This window comes from Erythrolamprus reginae, chromosome 3 (assembly GCF_031021105.1).
Source record: "Erythrolamprus reginae isolate rEryReg1 chromosome 3, rEryReg1.hap1, whole genome shotgun sequence".
Lineage (NCBI taxonomy): Eukaryota > Metazoa > Chordata > Lepidosauria > Squamata > Dipsadidae > Erythrolamprus > Erythrolamprus reginae.
In genome coordinates, this window is record NC_091952.1 from 197,614,490 (window position 1) to 197,634,079 (window position 19,590).

Consider the following 19,590-nt stretch of genomic DNA (forward strand, 5'->3'; position numbering starts at 1 on the left):
CGCCCTCCCTATCTTTCAGTGTGCCACTGTGGGTCGCCCTTAGGGGGCCGAATAGGAATTTTTGGCGGTCCCAGCATTTTCTGTGACCGTTTTTTGTCTATTCCACACTGTGGTGATGGATGGCGGTTAGGGGGTGCTTGCCCCCCCCCGATTAGTCTAATTGGCTTACCTTTGGTCATTTGGGCAGGCAGGTTAGGGGCGGAAAATTGGGTGGTGTTTAGCAACTGCGTGTTCTCCGTTGGGCATCTTTGGGGATGATTGACAGGTTCTTTCCAAAGGTCATGGTGCCTTTAGCTCGATCTGACCAATTGGGGGGAACCCGTCCTTGGCTCCCGCCCATCTCTATCCCCTTGCAGGGGTTAGACGGCGAGACCTTCCACATGCAGGTGCATGGCTGAGATCCAGGTGAGGGCGGGGCCCTTCACCTGGATCAGCATGGAGCTACGCCCATAAGTTGCCCCGGAGGTTTTTCTGATGTCATTTTCCGCCCCGGAAGCAATTGTTTGACCTTGCGGGTCCTTGTTAGAGTTTAATTAAATGTATGCTAATTTAATGAATAAATTATGCAAATTTTAATTAATAAAGATGACCCATTTTAAATCCAGCTCTCTGTATCCGTGTCGTTACTCCACCTCTGCTGCAAATGTGCATCATTATAACAAAATTCAAGAAACTCCAAGGATCTGTAAATGCTGAGGAGTTTATTTCCACACCACATGGTCTCAAGAGACTCTTAAAACAAGACCAGTTACAGTTTAGTATGCCCAGAGTTCTCAGTGCTTTTCCCAAAGAAGGGAATTTCTTAATAGACACAGTACATATTCAGTTGAACTATTTGACAGCCATTTAAAAACCCTTTTGTACAATCAATGCAAGGATACCGACATTAAAAGTACAGTACATATAAATTCACAATCATATAACAGTGAAAGAGATTGAGATCTAGACAGTGAGAGTACTGAAGCATTGTGTACATGCACTAAAGTGCTAACAATCTAGAGACATGCAGATCTTGAGTGTATGTTTTCTGTACAGCTCACTTCCAGTCTTCCTCCTCCCTTTTCTAAGCGTTTCATATTCTCTATATTCCCTTCTAATTTAAGATAATTTTAGTCAACCAGTTCAAGGGTTTCCTTCACTAACAACATTTACTGCTTCAGTCGTGCTAAAGCACCTTTATGAAATTTCTTTTTTTTTTTAAATGAAACCAAAATGAATAAAATTAAGAAATCTGATATTAAACCAAGGAGGCAGAAAAATAGCCCAATAACCTAAATCTCAACAGTGCAAACGTATTACAAGGCAGTCAGCAGTTAGAGAGCAAGAGAGAGAGAACAGAATCACCGTCTCTTTGAAAATGAAATTTATTTATTTTAAAATCTTACCTTTATCTGTATAATTTTTAGACTCTTTTAGTTAATATACTGTGTGTAGAAAAGATGGCGGCAAAAATAGTTTTCTGAGCTATGAAAAAATAAGTTATTAACAGGCACGTTAGCTGTTTCATTCTAGAAACATCACGGGTTTCTCTAGTTGTATACTAAGAAGCTGCATTCTAGAACATTCTTTGAACACTGGTTTCTTCTCACTGATAGAGACTGGCCATGATTAATGGATCCATCATACAAAAGAGAGTCAATTATTCAGTGATAATTCATGCAGGTTTGTGTGATTGGTTTGAATTCCCTAATAGCAGTTCCTGGTTTATATAGTCTTTTTGTAGTGAGGCAGTAGGAGAATGTAAAGCCCAACGGGAAGGTGGGCGCTGATTTGCTGGTCTTTCAGGTCTGGAGAAGCAGGATTCTAAGGATGGAGCTAGTGCAGAACAAGGTAGTTCCTTTATTGTGAGGAAAATGAAAAAGAACAAATTTACTACTTCGTACATTGCACAATAGAGGAAGACAATATTTAAATATGTACATATATAACTTGAAAAAAAGCATATTTGCATATTATTTTGAAATGTTCGGTCTGGCCTACTTACACAATAAAATGAATGAATGAAAGAGTGGTACGTAGTAAAGCAATCTATAATCCTTTAAATTCTCATACTTTTCAGCTCTCAACAGTCCAGTTAACAAGAATAATGTAAATAAAATGCTGGGATTGTACGTCAGCAATTCTAGAGCAGACCTGGGCAAGTGGCGGCTTGGGGGCCGCATGTGGGCCGCCCACAATTTGTGACCGGCTCGCAGAGGCTGGTCCAACTAGGAAGGAGAAATGAGGGATGGAGGAAGGAAGGAGAAATGGAGGGAAGGAGGAAGGAAGGAAGGAAGGAAGGAAGGAAGGAAAAAAGACGGAGGAAGGAAGAAAGGAAGGAAGGAGAAATAGAGGAAGGAAGGAGAAATATATAATATAATATAATGTATAAATACATATATAATATATAATTATAATTTATAATTATAATATAATTAACTCAGTTCTACCCAATAATATACAGTATTGGGTAGAACTGAGTTAATTATATTAGTCCGGCCCTCTAAAACCATCCCAATTTCTCATGCGGCCCCCTAGCAAAATTAATTGCCCACCCCTGTTCTAGAGAAATGTAGCTTACCTTTACTTAAACGATCTGATAATCATTCATTCACATTCTATAACCACATAAATAAACAAAACAAGATAATGGTAAAATTCAATCCTTCCCACAAAATTGAAGAACAGTGTCATAGCTGTAAAAGATGTAAGGGTGTCACCAATTATGCTTTCTTATAAATTTTCTAGCCAGTTGAGGGCAACCTCTAAATTTGCAATCCCCATTCCCCCAAAAAGAACACAAATTGCTATTCAAATTTGGGTCAATACACACATGCAAACACACACACACACACACACATTTAGAAGGTGGTTTGCTTCCAAGTGCAATTTAAAGTGTTGATTAGCACCTTTAAAACTCTTCATGGCATAGGTCCAGCAGTGGGCTACTAGCCAGAATGCTAAATTGTGGTTGCCGCTGTGGCTCGTAAGTGCTTGCGGGGTCAGCACGATTTTGCTTCTGCACCTATGGAGGTAGCAAAATCGCGCACGGAGTTGCAGGTTCACCTGTGTTTTGGTGAGGTTTTTTGCTTCCATGCATGCCAAAACACAGGGGCACCTGCAGCTCCGTGCATGATTTTGCTACCTGCACAGGTGCAGAAGCAAATCGCGCTGGCCCTGCAAGCACTTATGAGCCGTGGCAGCGAGCGCAATTTACCATTCCAGCTACCGCTGCATAGGTCCAGGTTATTTGAAGAACCTGATGGCATGCTGTGAACCCTATCACTCAAGGATGTTCGGGTTGACAGGGTCCAGGGGAAGAGCTTTTTCTGCCACGTCTCCTCTCCTTTGGAACATCATAGCCCCTAAGATGAGATCCACACCCAGTCGTTTCATCTTCGGTAATGGCCTGAAGACTTTACTCCATCAATTGGCCTGGGGAACCATTCTGGAGATGGCTATTTGATTAGGAAAGATCCCACTCTCTACTCTTTCCCTCTTTCCTCATCTTTCCTCATCTTTTAAGGCTTTTTATTTGTTTTTATTTTTTTATTATTTTAATGTGTACTAGTTTTAATGTATGTAAGCTCCCCAGAATGGTCTATAATGAGATGGATGGCACATAAATTTAATAAATAAACAAATAAATATCCTGGAAAATGATGTACACACACACATACACACAGACTCCTTCATATTTATCATCATTGTTATGAAATCTATCTAAGATACAAAATGTAGCTAAAATAGATAATCAGATGGTTTATTTTATGTAAAACCTCATCCCAGCATCCGTAAGCAATTCTGTACTGTTGGCCATGAGTTAGGCTATTTAAGAATTACAGCCTTCAAATTAAAACATAATATTTAGTTGAAAAACAGACAGAATGTAAAAACTCTTAGTATGTTAAATTTGAGCCAAAGAGCAACAAGCTCTGATATACAGGTAGTCCTTGACTTACAGCAGTTCATTTAGTGACCATTCAAAGTTACAATGGCACTGAAAAAAGCGACTTGCGCACCTGACCCTTGCAACATCCCCATAGTCACATGATTTGTATTCGGATGCTTGACAACTGTCTCACATTTATGACGGTTAGTGTCCTGGTGTCATGTGATCATTTTTTGCAACCTTCTGACAAGCAACGTCAGTGGGAAAACCAGATTCCCTTAACAACCATATTACTAATTTAACAACTGCAGTGACTCAATTAACAAATGTGGTAAGAAAAACAGTAAAATGGGGCATAACTAACTGAACAAATGTGGCCCTTAGCAACATAAATTTTGGGCTCAATTGTGGTCATAAATTGAGGACTGCCTGTATCACAAATCATCACCACTAATTTAAAACACTCTTAAATAAACTGCTGCTGATCAACACATACTACCGTGTTTCCCCCAAAATAAGACACTGTCTTATATTAATTTTTGCTCCAAAAGTTGTGCTACGTCTTATTTTTGGGGGTGCCTTATAATTCTCAAATAAGACAAATTCACAGGCAGAAATGCTGACACCCCCAAAGAAAGTGTACCGTACGGTACACTGATTACGGTACGGTACCTGTCAGTATGGCGCCCACACACACAAACGATGCACTTATATGGTACAACAGTATACTCCCTACATGGGGCTACCTTTGAAAAGTGTTCGGAAACTTCAGATCGTGCAGAATGCAGCTGCGAGAGCAATCATGGGCTTCCCAAAGCATGCCCATGTTACTCCAACACTCCGCAGTCTGCATTGGTTGCCGATCAGTTTCCGGTCACAATTCAAAGTGTTGGTTATGGCCTATAAAGCCCTTCATCCCGAATATCTCCGGGACCGCCTCCTGCCGCACGAATCCCAGCGACCAGTTAGGTCCTACAGAGTTGGCCTTCTCCGGGTCCCGTCGACTAAACAATGTCATTTGGCGGGACCCAGGAGAAGAGCCTTCTCTGTGGCGGCCCCGACTCTCTGGAACCAGCTCCCCCCAGATATCAGAGTTGCCCCCACCTTGCCTTTCGCAAGCTCCTTAAAACCCACCTCTGTTGTCAGGCATGGGGGAATTGAAAATTTTTTCTCCCTTTTCCCTAGGCTTATAGAATTTATACATGGTATGTTTGTTGGTATGATTGGTCTCTTAAATTGAGGTTTTTTAGATTACTTTTTAATATTAGATTTGTTACATTGTTTTTTATTGTTGTTAGCCGCCCCGAGTCTTCAGAGAGGGGCGGCATACAAATCCAAATAAACTAAACTAAACTCCCGTTATTGCACCTTATGGCCACCAGAGGAACTACAGTCTATGCACTGTAGTGGAGACTGTAATGGCAGTGAGACAGCAGCAGACTGTGTCTGCTGTACTGGATGGTACAAAGCGATAGAAGGGGCCAGCAGGGGATGCCACATTATTACGGTACCGCTATGAACAGCTTTGAATGGTACCGCATGTTTTTCCACCGTACCGTATGTAAACTTGACTACGCCTTATTTTTTGGGGGGTGTCTTATATTAGCAAATTCTGCAAAACCTCTGACATGCCTTACTTTCGGGGTACGTTTTATTTTCGGGGAAACAGGGTACTAACAGAATAACCATGTTGCTTTCATATCGGTAACTTTAATTCTGTCAACCCAAATTTCATTTTATGTACAGTTTCAGTTAAAGACAATCTTAGATATTTTGTATTTATGGAAAATCAACATCTTCCTTATTGCTTCCAGAACTCTTGATTATTTTTCATTTTAAAAATTGGAGACAGTACAATTAAATAACACTGTAGATATAAATTTGGTGCCTCATTTAGAATTTTTAATTAAACAGCTCCAGAGTGTTTCAAGTTGGATTCTGCAGTTGTATAAATTTGCTCTGCAACATGAGTATATTAAAGAGGAAAACTGGAAAATTAAATGTAATGGAAGGTTATTTAATTATTAAATTATATTAGCTTATATTAGCACAATATCAAGACCTACTTTTGTTTGAAAGATGTAATATTTTACAGTAGCAGTTTATTTATATTTCAGAGCCGATAATGATTTTTAACAAGGATTGAGTTTTCACACAGAACAGACCATTTTTCACAGTGTGCTACGATGTAAAATAAAGTTCAGAGGTGTAAAATTATAAAAGCAGAATTTCAGAAGCCCTTGAGCTTTTTCCTAAAAGGAAAAAAGTGTTGGATTTGCTGAGATAAATAGGTGTGTTCACAAAGTTCTAGTTCTTTTGCAGGTGAGAGTGACATGATAAAAATGTAAAAGAAAAAATGTACCCAGCAACATGTAAAATGGACTCTTTTAACACACAGGTAGGATTATAGGATGGCAAGTGTCAAAAACACGTTAAATAAAGTGATGTATTTTTTCTACTATGGTACAAATATGGAACAAAGAAGGAATACAGATTATAGGAAATGGTACGTGATGAGGTGCTTTGAAAGAGACCAAATACTATTCTAACTTGTTTATTCAAAGAGAAGTCCATGAAAATTCGGCATCTTCATGCAGTTCCATACAGAATAGCACACAGGAGAAAGAGCATATGGAAACAGAAGATGTTATGAAATGAACAAAGAAAAAATTGTACTTATTCTGCTGTGTTTAAACTATTGCAAGGATCAGGTGGTTTTACAGACAAAAATAAAATTTAAACACATTCTAAATGAAAATGAGAAGATAGTATATAATTCTCACATGTAGGCTATATTTCCCTGAACTGCTGGTGTTGGCGAATCAAGCTTTCAACAAGAGCTAAATATATAGTAATCAGTCTAAATGGTTACTCTTCAAGATCTCTCCAGCATTTAAAGCTATTTAAAACATGAATGTAATTCAGCTAGGATTTCTTTAAAAAACAAATCTATAAACTTTTTGTTTTAAAAGCTTTTCAAGAAACAAGGAAGATAAGAATACAGCCACCTACGCATTCATGATTGCTCTATCAAGTACTATTCTGCGGCTTATTTCCTGAATGCTTGTTCCTTTACTCTTGATAATTGATTCTAAAATGCTGAAATTATCTTGGGGTGGGTGGAGGTGCTTTTGACTGGTAATTGCCTGGGCTAGTCACTGTAGTTTTCAGATTTCAGAAAGGGTTTGCCAATGCCTTCATTCCAGGCTGAGAGGGTATTACTGGCCCAACATTACCCAGCTGATTTTGCACCTAAGACACAACTAGAACTCACACTCTGATTTCTAGCCCATTGCTTTAACCACTATGCCAAACTGGCTCTCACTAGCCAAAACTGATTCTCAGAGGCTATCTACCCGTTCAATGCCTTTCTTGTCAATTTTAGGGATGGCTGTTGGTATTCTTTAATTGTGTTTCCTGACCTTTAGTACTAGGGCTGGCAGATCCCTTGCATTTTCAGGCTTTAGAATAGGGCCAGTAGCATAGTTCAGGTTATTGATGTTTCTTCCTCCAGTTTTTAAAACATGCTAATCTTCCAGTCTGATTTCCCAACATATAAACTGAATAAGTAAGGAGCAAATACCGGTATATAACTTTGTCTCACTTATATATCAATCAGAAGCCAATATATTTTGCCATTTTCTGTCTGTACTATGGTTTAGGAGTGTCTATAAATTTCACATGAGGACATGAGCTGTTCTAGAATTACTTTTTTAAAACAGTATACAGTGATCCCTCGATTTTCGCGGGTTCAAACTTCGCGAAACGGCTATACCACGGTTTTTCAAAAAATATTAATTAAAAAATACTCTGCGGTTTTTTTTTCTATACCACGGTTTTTCCCACCTGATGACGTCATATGTCATCACCAAGAGTCACTTCTCTCTCTCTTTCTCTTTCTTTCCTGTCATTCTCTGCTTCAATCATTTTCTCATTTCTCTTTTTTTCTCCCTGTTTCTATAATTTTTCTCTCTTTCTCTACCTTCCACTCTCCCCCCTCTTTCTCTCTCTCTCTTTCTCCCTCTCTCTCCCCCTCTCTGTGAGGCCGGCAAAGATTGCTTTGAATGTCGGCTACCCCCGCCCACCCAGCGCCTCCGGCCCCCTTGCTGCTACCGCCCGCCCGCCCGATCCACCCCTCTCACCGGCTTTCTTGGGACACGGGTCCTCCTGCAGCAGCGCTGGCGGCTACGGCTTCTCATCCTCTTCATTCGGCCGGTAGCCGCTCTGAGCGCTTTGAGAACGCCTGCCCCACCTCTCCTGCAGCCCCCTCGCTGATAGCTGGGACGAAAGCGCTCTCAGCTAAGGGATTGTGAGGGGGGCGGGGCGGGCATTCTCAAAGCGCTCAGAGCGGCTACCGGCCGAATGAAGAGGATGAGAAGCCGTAGCCGCCAGCGCTGCTGCAGGAGGACCCGTGTCCCAAGAAAGCCGGTGAGAGGGGTGGATCGGGCGGGTGGGCGGTAGCGGCGAGGGGCCGGAGGCGCTGGGGGGGGCGGGGGCAGCCGACATTCAAAGCAATCTTTGCCAGCCTCCGCACTTTTGTCGCTCCCCGCCCTAATTTCAAGCCCGGCTCCTTGAAAAAGCGTGCGTGGGGGTAGTTTTTGGCTGTCCATAGCCAAAAATGGTGTTTTTAGTTCCGCACCGCTATTTCGCGGAAATTCGACTTTCACGGGCAGTCTTGGAACGTAACCCCCGCGAAAATCAAGGGAACACTGTAATCCATAGCTTGATGTGATCAACACAAGGCCTTTGTATAATGAATGAAGCACATACAGTACTGCCTTCTTTTGGATATTCTTGGCTTTCTCAATTATCCAATATATCTCAGCAATAATGTCTTGTTTTCCTAAGCATTTTCTAAAGCTAGCTTTTGGCATCTCCTTTTCCATGTAGGTCTCTAACCTGTATTGGTGGTTATTAATTATATTGTGCACATTAGATTGGAATAAATCAGTACATTCTCCTCCTCCTTCATTTAGGTTCCCTAAGCCATACAATTAAATTTTCTCCTTTAATATTTTCAATTTTGGCATTCAGTCTTTAATCATAAGGAGGGCATCTTGCTTCTGTGTTATGCTTATTTCAAATTGAATTGGATCATAAAATTCAACAGCCTCTTCTTCTTCTGCATCAGTGGTCGGATTATGAAATTGGTTATCTGTAATATTATAGGCTGGATGATGATTTGACCTGAGAGGCTCATGATTTAGCACTCATTTAATATTTTCTATCCATGTTTATTGATAAAAGTACAGAAGTCCTCTTTCCTATGCAGTATGAATTAATTCCTTCCCTGTTGTTACTAAAGTCATCTGCTGCCAGTATAGGAGTCATGCTTCACGTATAGGTCATGCCCATCCCACCTCCGCAAAGGAGAAAAATGTCACAAAACATCATATGACGGCAACATAACACCACGAATTTGACACCTATGGTCTAGGACTAGGTGCTTACTACTTTAACTGGGCAGCTGGGAGGACTTTCACCTTTAAATGACTCTACTGGGAATGTACACTCTTTGATTCTTCTCTCATACCTCCCAAGAACACTTTTTCCACTCTGCTATGAGACAACACAATGAAACTTCAGGGCGAAATGACAGGCATACTGGTCTGTAATTTGAAGAGTTTTTTTGTGGCTTCTGTTTACTTTAGATATGTCATAAGTAGCCTTCACGCTCTTAATTAGACATACAGTGATACCTTGTCTTACAAACTTAATTGGTTCCAGGATGAGGTTTGTAAGGTGAAAAGTTCGTTAAGACGAAACAATGTTTCCCATAGGAATCAATGGAAAAGCGATTAATGCGTGGAAGCCCAAAATTCACCCCTTTTGCCAGCCGAAGCGCCCGTTTTTGTGCTGGTGGGGTTCCCCTGAGGCTCCCCTCCATGGGAAAGTCCACCTCTGGACTTCCGTTGCCAGCCGAAGCGCCCATTTTCGCGCTGGTGGGATTCCCCTGCTGGGATTCCCCTGCAGCATCGCAAAATCCGGGTGCTTCGGCTGGCAACGGAAGTCCGGAGGCGGGGTATCCCAGCGGTGGCGGCAGTTTCGTAAGGTGAAAATAGTTCAGAAGAAGAGGCAAAAAAATCTTAAACCCCAGGTTCGTATCTCGAAAACTTTGTATGATGTGGGGTTCGTAAGATGAGGTATCATTGTACTTTCAACTGAACGATGTGACTTAAATATAGGAAAATATGATTGACTGTGAAAAAAGCATGTGTAAGCTATTTATTCTACCTTCCCAATCTATGTTTTCAAGTATATTATGCTTCTTTCAATATATTAATAATATACATAACTGGCGTTACTAGAAAACATTTGGGATTGGTTTCTTCTGTGAATTGGAACTCTGGAAAAGTTCCCAGAAATCATAGCTCTTGGATTCCGTTTGTTTGTGCATACTCTTAGAATGAAATAAGACAATGACATAATGTTATCTATTTTTCTTATATGTCTTGTTTTCTTTCTACTTAAGATAAACATGTTAAGTCTGTATATAGTGAAAGATTTTAAACGGATGAAATTAAGATGCAGCAACTCATCCCATGAATAAAATGGAAACCCGAATGTCTTTTTTGTCCTTAAATATTAAATATACTGAACCTGTGATTCTTGCCTTTTTACTTCTAGCTTTTTGACTTCTAGAACTAACTTTTACAGACTGTGATCTTATAGATAAATTTACATTATTACCATACGAACAGTAAATTATAGCATTTTGTCATTAGCTGACAATTTGAAACTACAAGTCACCAAGTGGATGCAAAAATGATCCTGGAAATATAAAACAGCAAAGATAAAACATATTCCCTTGAACTTTGAATATAATTATTATGTGAAGAGCCCTAAATCTAACATTTCTGAAAACAATATTTCATGGAATGAATCTGGTTTAAGATGAAACACTTAGATTGTATGATTTTAGAGCAGATTAAATCTTAATCCATAAAAGCTATTTTGATGACAATCCAGGACTCAAATGCTTGCTAACCATTTCAAATCCAATGCTGCTTTTTGCTAATATCAGCAATGCTGTTGCTTCTGCATTTTATATTTTTCCATCAAGTAAAAGTTGCTGTTTTTCTTCTTTTTTAAAGTAAAGACTTTTGGAAACAAAGGTAGGAAAGACTTACAGTAGTGAGGCAGGCAGGGTTAGGGTCCCCAAGGGGCAGTTAGTAAGACAGTTTGGTTCTGGACACAGACAAGACAGGGGGAAAAAAGCAAGCAGATTGGAATGAATATTAAACAAGAAATTTTTAATCAGCGTTGAAGCACTCTCCAGATTTAATTTATTAGTACCTTTTTAAAAATCAGCAAGGTTAGAATAAAGACGAGATAAACTTCACATTACAATTAGAAAGCAAATGCAGGCACACCCTCATTGGAGAGTGTGATTGTAAAGAGTACATATAATTTTTAGAAACTGCTACAATTTTCATTTAAATCAGAATTCATTCCAAATGAGAAAGTTTCTCTTCTTATCCCACCTGCCCCTCCCCCGCAAGATAAGGAAAAGTGTATTTATATGGTACTATGTCTAGTAGACATGAATTTACCATTTTATTCTTGCATCTGAGATTTAGTAAAGAGAAAATGAAATACTGTAAGGTAAAGAAAACAATATATTACCATACACTATCCCTATAAAATTATGTCAGAGGTTAAAACGGCAAAACTATGTTATTAGGAAGAAAAAGGAGGAGAAAAAGAATACTATATCAGTTAGCCTTTTGTCAGATAATATAACTTTCTGCAACTTTCTTCAGATTCTTCCAAAAAAAATCTGATGACTGGTTTTTTTTCCTAGCTCAAACTGGAAAAATGTTTTTATTTAATTCAAGACTAAAAAATTCAGTGTTATCCATATTTCAGCATAATATTTAGCTTAATATTATAATTTTAATGTCATGAAATGATTGCCCAACTACTTTTAAAACTGCAATTTATTATCTAACTCTTGGCACAAGTTAAAGAATATCTACTCCTAAGCATTTTATAATGAGCCGGGGTGGCGCAGCAGGTACAGTGCTGTACTGCAGCCCACTGAAGCTGACTTGTAGATCTGAAGGTCAGCGGTTCAAATCTCATCACCGACTCAAGGTTGACTCAGCCTTCCATCCTTCCGAGGTGGGTAAAATGAGGACCCGGATTGTGGGGGCAATAGCCTAGCCCTGTTAAAAAAGTGCTATTGCTAACATGTTGTAAGCCGCCCTGAGTCTAAGGAGAAGGGCGGCATAAAAATTAAATAAATAAACAAACAAACAAACAAACAAACAAACAAATAAATAAATAAATAAATAAATCTATATATCAACATCTACATCTATGCCTCATAAATTACCTATGTGTATGTGTGAACACATACGGACAAAATACATACGGACAAAACACATATGGATAAAATACATATCGGCATTTCTCAGACATGCTTATGTTTCATTATATATCACAGAATGTTTCCGAACTGAATCATTTTAGGAATGCAGTGGGAAATCACATAAATGAAATATTAAAAACTTCATAAAATAGCATTCCATTCAAGCATTCAAAATCAGCAAGGCCCATGCTAGAACAGCAGAATTGTCCTTCAAAATACAGTAATACCTCGTCTTACGAACTTAATTGGTTCCGGAAGTAGGTTCGTAAGGCGAAAAGTTCATAAGACAAAACATTGTTTTCCATAGGAAACAATGTAAAAGTGATTAATGCATGCAAAAAGAAAAAAAATTGCAAAATGGCTCTCCGCTGGGCGCCGTCGCCTGGCTGTCACCTTTTAAAACAGCCGGAGGGCTTCTTGCCGTTCTCCCGAACCCGAACTTTTCGGGTTCGGGTTCCGGAGGCCGCTGAGAAGCGCTGGCGCACGGCTGTCACCTTCTGAAACAGCCAGGGGGCTTCTCGGTGTTCTCCCAAACGCCAAACCCGGAAGTTAGGGTTCGGGTTCCGGAGGCCGCTGAGTAGCACCCGGCTGTTTCAGAAGGTGACAGCCGTGCGCCATTTTTGCGATCGGTGGCAGCATTTTTGGCCGATCTGGAGGCTGGAAAGGAGGTAGGGAATCCCAATAGGGAATTCCATGGGCAGAGCTTTGATGTCCGACCTTTCCAGCCTCCAGATCAGCCAAAAGTGCTGCCGCTGATCGCAAAAACAACGCTCTGCTGAGTGGCGACACCCGGCTGTAACCTTCTAAAACAGCCGGGCGCTTCTCGGTGGCCTCCGGAACCCGAACTCGAACTTCTGGGTTTGGCGTTTGGGAGAACGCCAAGAAGCCCCCCGGCTGTTTCAGAAGGTGACAGACGGGCGGCGGTGCTTCTCGGCGGCCTCCCGAACCCGAAACGTTCAGGTTCGGGAGAACGCCAAGAAGCCCCCCGGCTGTTTTAAAAGGTGACAGCCGAGCGGCGGTGCCCAGCGGAGTGCCATTTTGCGATCTGCAGTGGGTTCGTAAGCAAAAAAAAGTTCGTAAGAAGAGGCAAAAAATTTCTGAACCCCGGGTTCGTATCACGAGGGGTTCGTATCACGAGGTACCACTGTAATTGATTAGCAAAGAAAAATAATTAATGTTTTCCAACAAACAAAACATATGTCTGACAACACATGGCTTTACTTCACACAGAATGCCATTTCAGACTGTAGCCTAGAAATTCTGAATGGGAACCACAGCTTTAAAAACTTTTGCAGTAAGTGGATTCTTATTATAAGCTTAATCACATAGAACCTTTTGAAAATCTATATTCTGATGCTGTATTTTTCAAAGCTTGCACTTAATTTACACATGTTTAGAAAATTTAAGTTACTATATCAGCTGCACATGGGAACAAAGAATTAAATTACAGTGGAACCTCGACATACGAGCAGCTCTACTTACGAGCTACTCGAGATAAGTGCTGGGAGGGGAGCGACATTTTTGTTCGCCTCCCGAGCTCACATTCAGGATACGAGCGCCAAGGAGCTGTCTCCTGAAGCCGAACGCTAACTTCCGCGTTCGGCTTCAGGAGACAGCTCCTTGGCGCTCGTATCCCGCGTGTTTTAAAAGGTTGCAGCCGGCCTGGGGGGCTCGGGGGGGTGCTGGCAAGCCCCCCAGGCCAGCTGCAACCTTTTAAAACACATGCGCTGCTTCGCAGCTGTCTCCTGAAGCCGAACGCTAACTTCCGCGTTCGGCTTCAGGAGACAGCTGCGAAGCGGCGCGGGTGTTTTAAAACGTGGCAGCCGGCCTGGGGGGCTCGGGGGCTTCCCCCCGAGCCCCCCAGGCCGGCTGCCACGTTTTAAAACACGCGCGCCGCTTCGCAGCTGTCTCCTGAAGCCGAACGCTAACTTCCGCGTTAGGCGGCAGCGGTTTTTTTTGTTGTTGCACGGATTAATTGACTTTACATTGTTTCCTATGGGAAACAATGTTTCATCATACGAGCGTTCCGACTTACGAGCCTCCTTCCGGAACCAATTAGTCTCGTAAGTCGGGGTTCTACTGTAATAGGACATTGGCCTAAACAAGATTTGTAAATAGACTTAATTAATTCAATTGTTGCAGTTAGTCAATTTAATAAATTGAAGGTAATCCTGTTTTGAATGGATTTTCTCCATATACAATTATCACTAAATTTACATTTGATGGCTGTGATTAGGAACACATTTACACAGTTGCAATTAAAATACAACTACCAACCTTTCTAATCAAACCCTGGTCACTTATGGTTATCTACCCCTGACCACAATTTGCACTGACTACTAAAATGTGTTTCATATGGGGCTAAACACAGTGAAGGGTTACCAAATTTTTTACTACTACACTGTGGGCGTGACTTATGCATTTTCTTTCAACATCTTTCAGTGCAAATTGGGTGCTCTGGGGTGGAGCTCCATTTTCGCTATCCCACTGCGTTCCCCCACATCTGGGCAGTAGCCCACCCCTGGCTAAACATTGAGAAGTGTTTAGAAATTGCAACAGGTGCAAAATGTAGCGGTTGCCAGGCTTCAAGGTGCTACAAGATGCCGAGGTCAATAATAACTCTTCTAAAAGAAATTTCCACTAGTTATCAATTTCCTCAAAATGGAGAGGTGCTGGTATAGCCTCCTAAAGCCCAAAAGTTTATTAATTAATTAATTAATTAATTTTTTATGCCGCCCCTCTCCGTAGACCCGGGGCAGCAAACCAGTTTAAAACCTGGTTTGCTGATGTAGCATGTCTCCTATTGTGAATCACCTCACAAATCGGCAGAACAGTATTTTTTGAAGCTCCATTATTGGATGATAATAATAATAATAATAATAATAATAATAATAATAATAATAATAATATATGGGAATCCTGTGTGATTTACTGATTCTTGAATATATTCTCCAAGAAAAGTATGTATTTATTTGACTCACACACTTTAGAATTTAGACAAATGGCATGAACAGCCAAGCTTTCAATTGTTCATAATATTAATACTTAATTTTAATATTCCCTTTAGTTATATTCCTTTTATGTTTTCTACAACTTTATTGTTGTAAGTTAAAAGTGTTGGAATAAACAGAAATTCAATACATAAATAAAAAATACAGATAGAAAAAACAATATGCACTTGACAGAAAGACAAATTGAATTCAGTAATTCTTCTAAGAAAAAATCCATAGAATTCCACTATAAATCAATCCATGTGAAGCTGTTCTCATCTTAATAAGGTCCAGTAAAAAAAAATTATAACAAGAATCACTGCATTAAAAATAATCAGCTGTGCTTTCTCCCTTATTTATGATAATTTGATAAAAGTTTTGGGAACTTGTGGTAGTCAATATTTAATGAATAGAAACATTAAAATACTTCAAACACCCTATTATAAATGGGGTGGCACAGTGGTTAGAATGTAGTATTGCAGGCTGACTGTGTCCCCTGTCAGGAGTTCGATCCTGACAAATTCAAGATTGATTCAGTCTTCCATCCTCTGAGGTCGATAAAATGAGGACCCAGATTGCTGGGGGCAATATGTTGACTCTGTAAACTGCTTAGAGAGTGCTGTAAAGCAGTATGAAGCAATATATAAGTCAAAGCGCTATTGCTATTAAATATGCATTAATCTATCAGTGCAAATTAGAGATATTTTCTATTACTATCCATTAAAGATTGACTAGCTTTATGCACTTCTAAAATAAATATATTAAACTGAGTTTAGCTATTCTAATGAAATTTCATTCGGAGCCATATATTCTATATATATGTGGAACCTATAGCATGTGTGCCACAGGTGGCATGCGGAACCATATCTGCTGGCATACAAGCTGGAGCCCATGGAAAGCAATAAACGGGCCTACCGGGCCCACTGGAAATCAGGCACCAGGAAAGCCTTTGGAGCCTGGGAGGGCGAAAAACAAGCCTACTGGGCCCACCAGAAGCCAGGAAATGGGAAAGCGGGGGAGCCATGGGCACATGCACGGGGATGGGGCAGCGCAGGGAGGGTCATGCATTTATGAGCACGAGAACATGGCACATGGAAGCATTGAATTATGGTCTTTCGGCAGCCAAGGAAAAAATGGTTTGCCATCACTGCTATATACTGTAATGTAGCTCCTCTTATTCTATTCCTATACCTAAACATTTTTTTTAAAGGACATTTTATTCTGCTAGTATATGCCAATTCTATTGAATGCCTCTCAACTATGTGATGTAGAAGACTTCATTTGCACTTCCTTTCTCCACAGATCTCTACATCAGTGTTTCCCAACCTTGGCAACTTGAAGATATCTGGACTTCAACTCCCAGAAGTCCCCAGCCAGCGAATTCTAGGAGTTGAAGTCCAAATATCTTCAAGTTGCCAAGGTTGGGAGACACTGCTCTACATTACCTATATCAGTTTCAGTGTACTACTGTTTGAGTTCTGTACTAGTTTGGAAACTAGTTTAGTGTGGAAATTAAATTAGCAAATATATAGTATAGTATCCTGTATAGTATATAGGATCAGATTTGTTTTGGGTCTGATAGCTTATGGTAACCTCATATTCAATTCTGCTTAATCAATGTACATTCTAGGCAGCCATTCCTTGCAGCTAAGTTATCTTAGGATGGTATAAAATGGGAGCTGTGTTATATCTAAAAACATTATCTTCTAGATAATGTTAAAGTTCACGCCCTTCATTTCTCCTCTACTTGCCATCCCCTATTCATAATGAGCGTTAAAAATAATTAAAAATGGGTACTAGAGAATTAAAATACAAAGCATGTAAACGATATTAGGCTTTAGGAAACTGCAAGAATTAAGTGTTTAAGCCATATAGAAAGTAATTTATATTAATATGCACCCCTCAGTTATTCTAACCAAATTTTAACCATACCATACCAAATATGCAAAACATATTTGAAGTTTGATATTGCAATAGTGGTGATAGATAGATAGATAGATAGATAGATAGATAGATAGATAGATAGATAGATAGATAGATTACCTTTCAGATAGGAGAACCATGACAAGAATACGTAGTCTTGTGAAAAAGTATTCATATATTGTTTCTAATTTGCTAATTTTTTATGTATCTTTGCAATTGATTGTTCTCAGAGCTTTATGTAGGAGTCTGATGAAAAACACCGCCAGATAACAAAAGTTGTCCAAAATTTATTTTGAGCAAAGCATGGTTTCAATCTGTATGGTGAGAATTTCATTATTACAATAATGAAAGTCAAAGATGCTAAATTTATATACATAAATCATTCGGACTGTTCAATGAATTAATAATAATAAGTACCTTAATTATCACTGTAATTGAATTGATTAAATCAAGGAATAATTATTGTTCTATATTGTTGAATTCCTTTTTTATAAATGAAACTAGCACCAAACATTGGTGTTATTTGTTCAGTAACAGTTATTTTGTGCATTATTAGGACCCACAAGAAGCTCTGGCAATATTCAATGGCAAAAAAAATGCAAAAATTCCAAAAGACAGGAAATCCCCACCACCACCACCAAATTATTTTCATTTTAGAAATCCAACATCAAGTGCCCTGTGATTTATTATATAGAAGCATTACGTCTCCAAAAATCCATTTGAAAAGTAATGATGTTATCAAGGTCTTCAAAAATTCACAATGTATATAATAACAGTCAATTTCTTTTTGAGTTAAAACAATGTATTAAGCAGAACTTATAAACTATAGGAACATTTCTCATTTGTTTTATTATTATAAAGATAAAACTTATTACCTCAATAGATCCTGGTTCTACTGTAACTACTTCTTTTGTGTGATAGTTTTGATTGCTAAGACTTGGAGGGGTATGTGAAGCTAAGGCATTCTCTATAAATTTCTTGTTCAGGATTCTGGCAGCATTTTCTGTTAGCATGTATCCTGGCGGAGCAGATAAATCTTGCCTGATACTTGTAATTTCACCTGTTTCATCTTTTGGTGGTTCTGTACCCAAACGGAGAGGACTGGGTGACCTGCCCCGTATATCCGTGCATGTATCTTGCATAGACCCAGGCTCTGGCCTGGGTTCTGCTGACCTTGACCGGCTGCTGGGCCTGGAGCATCTTTGGAAAGTATCATAAGTAATAGGAGTATGGTCAATGATATTGAATAGACTAGAGAGGCCATCATTTATTGTAGTGTGAACTGGACTCTCTCTTGTAGTAGTGGATCTGGCCCAAGCAGACTCACTATATCCTTTCTGAGGTGTGCTTGGTAATGTCCGGTTAATTGGCTGATCTGTTTTGGAACAAACTTTTTTCTGTAATTTTGGGGAGCCATATTTTGGAGAGCAACATGTTCGTTCATATTTGCCCTGGACCTTTTCAATGGCAGTAGCCATTTGCCTGCTTCTTAAACTTCTTGATGGAGATGAAATAGGTGTAGAGCCCCCCTTTGGTGTCAGACATTTATGTGGACTGCTAGTGATTGTACGCAAAGTGTCTGTCTGTAAGCCCACATTGATAGTTTGAGTAGTCTGCGTCCCCATTGTTCTCATTCCATTAGTTTGACAAGCTGTGTCTCTGAACTGGAGATCCGTTGAGCTCGAATGTATTGCATTTCTAACAGAAAAAGCCACTTCTTTCATATCATCGCTCATGTTTTTGGACAGTTCCAGATTGTGCAAGGATGAGGCAAAACCCATTGTACTACAGATTGGACGTTCAATTGGATGAAGGCCAGTTTCTAGGAAATCATTATGATGTTTGGAGAGGTCACAGCCAGACCATCTTCCAAACATTTCTGATGAAGCACTTTTGATCTCACCCACATTTCCTTTAGCTTTGGTCGTGGGAAACAAAAAGTCTGTCTCAGGCTGATTTTTCCCTTCACTACCAGGGACAAGCGAGTTATCAAACCTGCGAACCAATGGCGGACTATGGAAGACTCTAACTCCTATTTTTTCTGTGACAATGTGACTTCTTGATGGCTGTTTCTGGCAGTGTTCAGGACTCGTCATGGTGTTAGTTGTCATAGTAACACTTGTGGTAAGATACCATGAAGATGGTTGGAATGGATCTTGAAGAGAATTATTTCCTGCCTTTCCCATTTCTGTCCTTTCTGCCCATGTATCTGAAGGCCTTTCTAAAGTTCCACTCTGGTTTCCAGTAGTGTTGTAATCCCAATTTTTGTTAAATTCCTCTATGTATTTCAAATCATCAGGAGATAATGGAGGTGTATCTTCTTTAGTGTTAGAGGATGGTATAGTCTTTTCAGGAAGAAAGGGAGAAATGTCCATCAAACGCTTGAACTCTGACATGGAGGAAACTGACATTGCCCTAAAGGAAGGAAGGAA

The 19,590-nt window shown here is 39.8% G+C and overlaps 1 protein-coding gene across 1 annotated transcript in view; it reads right to left on the bottom strand.

The window, feature by feature from the left end:
* Nucleotides 1-682: 682 nt before the first annotated feature.
* MTCL1 (microtubule crosslinking factor 1) overlaps nucleotides 683-19,590 on the bottom strand; it is a 104,322-nt gene continuing 85,414 nt past the window's right edge. Inside the window, exons 14-15 of the mRNA XM_070747538.1 lie at nucleotides 18,034-19,573; nucleotides 683-1,837 (exon numbers count right to left, since the gene is read on the bottom strand). Coding sequence (XP_070603639.1) covers nucleotides 1,655-1,837; nucleotides 18,034-19,573 — 1,723 coding nt within the window. The 3' untranslated portion in view covers nucleotides 683-1,654. The remainder of the gene's footprint in view (nucleotides 1,838-18,033; nucleotides 19,574-19,590) is intronic.